This window comes from Chiloscyllium plagiosum, chromosome 21, assembly GCF_004010195.1.
Source record: "Chiloscyllium plagiosum isolate BGI_BamShark_2017 chromosome 21, ASM401019v2, whole genome shotgun sequence".
Taxonomy (NCBI): Eukaryota; Metazoa; Chordata; class Chondrichthyes; order Orectolobiformes; family Hemiscylliidae; genus Chiloscyllium; species Chiloscyllium plagiosum.
In genome coordinates, this window is record NC_057730.1 from 55,396,629 (window position 1) to 55,404,839 (window position 8,211).

At 40.2% G+C, this 8,211-nt stretch overlaps 1 protein-coding gene across 2 annotated transcripts in view; it reads left to right on the forward strand.

Annotated features, from left to right (window-relative positions):
* The window catches only part of nomo (nodal modulator), an 88,332-nt gene that overhangs the window by 77,832 nt on the left and 2,289 nt on the right, over positions 1 to 8,211 (forward strand). For both annotated transcript variants that reach the window (XM_043712142.1, XM_043712141.1), the window contains exons 30-31: positions 90 to 209; positions 5,321 to 5,413. In XM_043712142.1, the coding sequence (XP_043568077.1) occupies positions 90 to 209; positions 5,321 to 5,413 (213 nt within the window). The remainder of the gene's footprint in view (positions 1 to 89; positions 210 to 5,320; positions 5,414 to 8,211) is intronic.

Consider the following 8,211-nt stretch of genomic DNA (forward strand, 5'->3'; position numbering starts at 1 on the left):
GTAAATGAATGCAAACACTTTTCTTGGCCTCAGAAACGTATTTCTGTCCAACTTTATCTAGGAATGAAATTATTGCTTATTTGTTGCAGAACTTTGTCGTGGCCTTGGAGTCGACGTTGCCCAAGTCACTGTATGAGTACATCTTACCTCAAATATCCTTTAGTGCAACTGGCTACCATAAACACATTACCCTTATGTTCAGCCCTTCGGTAAGTCAGTGATTAAAGATAATTGTTTTTAAGAACATGTGAATTAACTTGTTTCCCTGTTGTTATCTAGTATGATATTGTATTGTTATTGTGCTACAGTAGGGTGTCGTTACCTATTAGGGTGGCATAGTGGCTCAGTGAATAGCACTGCTGCCTCACAGCACCAGAGACCCAGGTCCGATTCCAGCCTCAGGCACCTGTCTGCGTGGAGTTTGCACGTTGTCCCTGTGTCAGCGTGGGTTTCCTCTGGGTGCTCTGGTTTCCTCCTCCAATCCAAAGATGTATGGGCTAGGTGGATTGGCTATGCTAAATTGCCCATAATGTCCAGAGATATACAGGTTAGGTGGGTTAGCCATGGGAAATACAGGGTTACAGGGATAGTGTAGGGGAATGTGTTGGTTGGTGTGGGATGCTGTTTGGAGGGTTGGTGTGACTCAATGGGCTGAACGGCCTGCTTCCATACTGGGGATTCTCTGGTTCTATGGTATGGCAGGGTTAAGAGCAGGTAATCCGTGTGGTTAGAGTTGGTGGTGTGTGAGATGGAATCAAACTAGTGTAAAAACCTTTGCCTGGCCTCTCTCTAACCAACATTCAACACATGAATCCATATTTAATGGCGACATCCATGGCAATTCATTGTAGAAAACTGTTGAAATGCTTTTGAGTTAATATTGACAGATGATTATACTTGTTTATGTGTTACTTTGAAGCATTGCACTCTGATGAGGACAAAATTAATTGAATCCAAACTATTGCAATAATTACTGAGCTGTGATCTTTAACCAGGTGTACACTGCATTTCTTCACTTTTAAATTTAAAACTGAAATTTGTTTTGGAGACTGTAAAGGCTAAATTGTCCTGTTTTATTTTAATTGAATCTGCTGTCACCTAATTAACTTTAACACACCGCATTGAATTTTACTAAACTCAGTAAGCAGTGTTTTTTAAGCAGAATCTCATTTCTTGTCAACAGGTCATTCGGCAAATGATTCAGTTATCGTAATAAATGTTAGTCTCACTACAGTAGTTTTAAATAGTTTTATATTGGCTTTATGCTGCTGTTTTCTTCTTGAGCATAGGAAACAGTTTCTGGTAGTGCCACCTTAAAAGTAGTAGTTAACTAAGTGACTGTCAATTGCGGTAAAGCTGTGAGTTTGTACAGACTAAATTTAATGCCAGGAGGCTCAGACATTAGTCTTATTTCCAAAACTCTAACATACCAATGAGTCAACTATTCCAGACTTCTGCTAGCCAGTTTCCCACCTTCTATCCTCCATAAATTGTAGCTCAATTCCAACACTCCTGTCTGTATCCTCAAATGTGCACCAAGTCCTGACCATTCGCTTTGCTCATTCTTCCTGATCTGCTTTGATGGTCAATTCAGCAGTACTGATTTGAATTAGTGTCCAGGAAGCTGCAGGATTGTTGTAGAAAACATGTAGTTCACTAATGACCTGTAGAGAAAGATTAATCAGCTTTCCAGTCAGCTCTGCATTTGACTGCAGCTCTACGTTATAGCATGGTTGACTCTTAGCTATCCTCTTGTGCTGACCAAGGAAGTCATTCCATGGTATCGGATTGCTCGAGAAGAAAATCCAGCACCACTTTCAGCAACAACTTGCCTTCATTTACAAAATTATGAGGGGCATGGATAGGGTTAATAGGCAAATAGTCTTTTCCCTGGGGTCGGGGAGTCCAGAACTAGAGGGCATAGGTTTAGGGTGAGAGGGGAAAGAGACCTAAGAGGCAGCTTTTTGAGACAGAGGGTGGTACGTATATGGAATGAGCTGCCAGAGGAAGTGGTGGTGACTGGTACAATTACAGCATTTAAGAGGCATTTGGATGGGTATATGAATAGGAAGGGTTTGGAGGGATATGGGCCGGGTGTTGGCAGGTGGGACTAGATTGGGTTGGGATATCTGGTCGGTATGGATGGGTTGGACCGAAGATGCTGTACATCTCTGACTTTATTTAGCACCTTGATAACAGTAAACATCCCAAAATCCTGCAGAAGATCCTAAGCAGGCACACTCTGATACTGAACCAAAAGAAATCATTGGAATACATTACTTAAAACTCATCAGGATTTAGTCATGTCTTGAAGGAGAGAAAGAGGGGTGTGTGTGCGTGTGTATGCGTGTGTGTGTGTGTGTGTGGAGGGGAGGGGGGGGGGGGAGGGAGGAGAGTTACAGAGGTTATATGGGCTGAGTGGTGGGATGAGGTACAAAGGGAATGGACAAGAGCCCACAGTTGAAGGTGCACAGATTTCTCAGAGTCGCAGAGATGGGGAGGTGAGGGGCTTGAGCATGAGGATAAACATTTCTGGATAACCACGTGCAGAAACAGACCAATCAGGCTTGCTCCCAAATTATTTTACCCCTCCATCTCAGCTCCATCGACTTGCCTTTGGTCAATATCCCTTGTCACCTTTGCCGAAAGCGCCAACTGTGCCTTCCCATCCATTTCCATTGTGCAGGAGTGAGTTTCTAAGTTTTACAACAATTTCTGAAAAGGTGTTTATTAATTTCTCTTCTGAATGGTCTAGCTGAAATTTTGAAGTGGTGTTCCTTTGTTTTCAATTTATCCCATGAGACAAAATGGGGTGGGTTCTGAAAAGCTATCAAAATCCTTTTTGAGTTTCAAACATCTCAATCAAATTACCTCTTAATCTTCAGCAATTGATCCTGCTCGGGGGTTGCTGTCACAGTATAACCCTTGTTTTACCTGAATTGTCCTCACATAGCCACTATAGTTTTCCTGCAACCGCTCTGTGACATCTATCATCCAACTATGTCTAAATCAATCCTTCTTTTGCTGCCCTCCAGAAGAGATCTTGGCAAAAAAAAAGAAATTGCTGGAAAAGTTAAGTCTGGTAGCATTGCGGAGAGAAATCAGAGTTAATGTTTTCAGGTCAGGGTGACTGATTTCTCTCCTCCGATGCTACCAGACCTGCTGAGCTTTTCCAGCAATTTTTTAATTTTTTTTGATTTTCATCATCCACATTATTCCAGTTTTTATTTCGAGATCTCTGCAGCTCTCAAGTGGCTGGAATACTGACATTTGCTTTTTTCCATGTTACTTTGTAAGAGTGCTTTTTGATATTGCAATTTCAAACACATTTAATTTGTCTTACAGTCTGTGAATGCCATTGTTAGCATTTGTCTTACCTACATTTCAAATTAATCTTCTACAGTTAAGAGAAAACAAACCAATTTCAGGCCAACTGTGTTTTCAATTGGAAGCATTTAGGAGGCAAGAGTTAGTACTGAGCAACAGCAGTGCTGGTTCAACCGAATATGTGGTGATTTTAGCATCAAAGGAATTGCTAAGTTTAGGTTTATGGAGGGAAAATGATAGATAAGCTGGATAGTTTTGGAGCTTAGAGGTAAGCAAATCCAGGATTTGAGGGTTTGAGCAGCAGGTGAGCTGAGGGGCAAGCAGAGAAAATAATATTTCAGAAGTGAGAAAGCATAGTTGTGGCAATTGAAATGATTTGGAGTTGGAATCTCAGACCAGGGTCAGATAGTAGGGTCACCAGACCTGAAATGTTAACTCTGCTTTCTCTCCATAGATGCTACCAGACCTGCTGAGTTTACCTAGCAGTTTCTGTTTTTGTTTCAGCTGGGATGCTAAGTTTGTGTACAATGCAGCTTGAGTCAGTGACTAGAGAGGGAGATGGAAGCAGTGGTGGGGGAAAGAAATTTTGGGGTCGATGGGTCTTGTGAAGGGTTTGTTAGGACTGGGCAATAATTGCTAGCAACACCCATATCCTGAGAACAGACTTTAAAACGACTTCAACAAACTGGATTTATGTTATATTGAAGTCCGTAAACAGCCATGAACTGTCATCTTTAGCTATGATTATAATTTGTTTTTATTGTCGTTGTCAAAATGTATAGACTATTGCCAGTGTACGTTCCATTTTAAGAAAGAATTGATGAGGTTGCAGCTATGATTTTGCTATTAAACTTTGGAGTTTTTCTTTTTGATGAGCTGTTAAGTCTGATTTGGTTTGGAAGCAACGAGAATAGTTCTGGAGACGTTTTCCATCATTGCAGTGGTGGCCTGACTAAGTAATTGTGTCACTGAGGGAAAAGTGCTGAATTTCTGTGGGAATTACTGAAATTCTGTGAAGGCATTGTGCTTTAATGTGAGTTTATGACAGTCAAAGTAAATCAGTTCCACTGCACATTACACAAATGGATTTTTGATTTATAATGACATCTGTGTAACTATGCTTTCATTCTCCCACTTGGACAGGTCTCTGAGCAATTTTAAAAGCTGTTACTTTTGGTGTATATGTAGAGGAAAGATTATGAGAGTCACTTTTCTTTAGTTGGTAGTTCCGTGCCTGTTTTTATGCTGTGCAACTAAATCTCTCATGTACACAAGCAAAAATGTCTTTTAGGATCTCAGGCTTATAACCAGCTCTGTGTAATTTTATTTGAAACCATTGGGGAATAGGTTTAAGGTGAGAGGGAAAAGATTTAGAGGGGACCTAAGCAGCAACTTTTTCCACACAGAGGGTGTTAAATAGAACATAGAACATTACAGCGCAGTACAGGCCCTTCGGCCCTCGATGTTGCACCGCCCTGTCATACTAATCTGAAGCCCATCCCACTTACACTATTCCATGTACGTCCATTTGCCTGTCCAATGTCGACTTAAATGCACTTAAACTTGGCGAATTTACTACTGATGCAGGCAAAGCATTCCATACCCCTACTACTCTCTGACTAAAGAAACTACCCCTGACATCTGTCTTATACCTATCTCCCCTCACTTTAAAGTTGTGTCCCCTAGTGTTTGCCATCCCCATACTTGGAGAAAGGCTCTCCCTGTCCACCTTGTCTAACCCTCTGATTAACTTGTATGTTAGATGTATGGAATGAGCTGGTACAATTACAACATTTAAAAGGCAACTGGATGGGAATACGAACAGGAAGGGTTAGAGGGATATGGGCCAAATGCTGGCAAATGGGACTAGATTAGGTTAGGATATCTGGTCGGCAAGGACGAGTTGGACTGAAGGGTTTGCTTCTGTGCTGTATAACTCTAATGAAGAAGAAGAAAGGATGTAATCTGACTGTGCGACATTGTCTTGTTGCAGAGAAGGCTTGCTGAGCAGGATGTTGCCCAGGGATCGTACATTGCCTTGCCTCTTACTCTGCTCCTGCTTCTGGCTGGTTACAATCACGACAAGGTAAAGTTTCCCATCAAATTATATCGGGGCTCTATGCAGCTGGGGACAGCACATGACCATTTTATTCAGTATTTTCATGTACAAAATAATAATGTTTGTTTTTAAAAAGGCTACTTCTGGAAATTAATAACATTTGTACACAAGTATTATGCAAATCATTCATGACACAATGCAAATAAAATTTCAAGCTAGATGCATAAAATAATCAAATAGGAATATGAATTTTCCAAATTAGTCCAGAATATTAGGACACAAATGCTTTTCCACTGTAGGTTGACAAATGTAAAATCTGTTGGGAGTAATTCCATTAAGTATGACTGGAACTTATTCGACTAAAGCATGGTTCACAAAATAAGTATTTTAATGTTGTCATCAAATATCAGATTCTCTTGATTTTTTACCCGTGAGTGTGGGTTGGGAGGACATTGAAAAAAATGTCCTAAGTTGGTAGGTTTATTAATTCAGTCATTCGCTTGAATTATTCCAAAAAAGACTCTGTGGGAGTTGATTCTGCACAGAAGGCAGAGATATAATAATACAAGGAACTGACGTAGTGGATTAGGTATCATCATAAAAGATAATATTACACTGGACTTGGACTTTCTGCTACTGACTGTTTCACATCCTAACTGGCGAATATATTTGAACTAATTTGCACCAAGGTCTTATTGATGAAATGAGTGTCTGCTTGCTTGGATTATCTCAGATTTCTAGCAAATTGGAAAGTTCTATTTACCAGAAGAGTGGACAAATAATACAACAGCTAGTATTGGCTATAGTAAAAACAAAGTACTACCGTTGCTGGAGATCAGAAAGTGCTGGAGAAACTCTGGCAGTATCTGTTGAAGAGAGAGTAGGGAGATGCTCCCAGATCTGCTAAGTTACTCCAGCACCAGTTGTTTTGAAGCCAGTATACCCTACTTGTGAAAAAAACAGTTTCTTCCTCGCTGACATTAGACTTCTGAATGGACCTGTCAAATTTTTAATTTCATGTTGATTTCGCTGTCTGTGCACCTTTTCTGCAGCTGTAACATTATATTCTTCGCTCTGTTCTATTACCCTGATGCAGTTTGTATGGTGTGATCTGCCTGCACTGCACGTAAAACAAAACTTTTCACTGTACCGAGGTACGTGACAATAATAAATCAAATCAAATATTTGTATATCCAATAACATAAAAGTTTAGGACTTTCCCTTTCTCTTTGTGAATTTCATTGACAGGGTAGGATTAAGAATATATTTAGCAAGAATTTTGTTTTTAGTGGGAATCATTCAAAGTACAATGGCAGCATTAATAATCTTCATTGGAGCTGTGACCCGGTTATTTCTCTATCAATATCTGACCACCGTCTTCAAAAAAAATCAACAAAATGATGTGTTGTGCTATCCCCAAATAATGGTATTAGCACAAAGATCTGCGAAATTGTTAATTTAATACAGTTGCTTGGTTTGGTGAGCCACATATGAACCCTTAATAACAGTTCCTCACATTTTATTGTACAAGGATTGAGAAAGCATTTTCAGGATTGTGAAGTGATGGGGCTTTAAAATGTTTGTTGCTGATTTGTGGCAGAAAAGGGGATTTTGTTGTAATCTTATCTTGCACACAGTGGATGTATTTTATTTGTACCACATTTGATCTTAAAAAAACGATGTGTGCAGTCTAATTTCACGTGGCATTAATTTTCCTAGCAAACCATGGAGCTCTTATCTACTGTGTCATGTGCAGTCATAAATTCTTATAATACATTATGCTGTTTTGTTTCAGTGAGCTTTTTTTTTAACCCTTCTCCATAGTTTGGTGAATATTTAGGCCACAGAAAAATAAATTCACAGCATTTTAATTCATTTACTCACTACGTTAGGCTTATTATTTTAGTTAGTGTTGCCATGGACACAATAATGAATTCCTGTCACGATTATTTGCAAGAAACGCAATTTTGTCATACGTAAGGAACCCTCCGAGATCTTTCCTCTACATTATTTTGTGGAGTTTACTACAACCTCAAGTGCGATGGAATGCAGAAACATTGAGTCAATTTAAGGAGATGGACAGATTTTTAATTAGTAATGGGATAAAGGCTTATGGAGAGTTTATGGTATGTTCCTGTGCTGTGAGATTCTGTATTCTTTCCTGGAATGAAAGAATATAGATTCGCACAGCACAGGAACAGGCCCTTCGGCCTACCATCTCTGTGCCAAACATGATGCCATTCTAAACTAATCCCATCTGCCTGTACGTGGTCTGTATCCTTCTATTCCCTGCCTGTTCATATGTCTGTCTAAATGCTTGTTAAATATTGCTATCGTTTCTTCTTTTACCGTTCCCCGAACAACACATTTCAGGCACCAGCCACCCTCTGTATAAAAAAGATTTGTTCACATATATCCTTTAGACTTTCCCCCTCTCACCTTAAGCCTATGCTCCCTAGTAATTGACGTTTCCACCCTGGGTGAAAGACTCCAACTATCCACTCTAACCGTGCCTCTCATAATTTTATCTACTACTGTCATCTCACCCCTCAGCCTCTGATGTTCTAATGAAAGCAATCCAAGTTTGTCCAACCTCTCCTTATAGCTAATACACTCTTATCCAGGCAACATCATGGTAAGTCAGGCAGCATCAAAGGAGTAGGAGAATCGATGTTTGGGCATAAGCCCTTCTTCAGGAATGAGGAGGGTGTGCCAAGCAGGCTAAGATAAAAGGTAGGGAGGAGGGACTTGGGGGAGGGGTGTTGGGAATGCGATAGGTGGAAGGAGGTTAAGGTGAGGGTGATAGGCCGGAGAGGGGGTGAGGG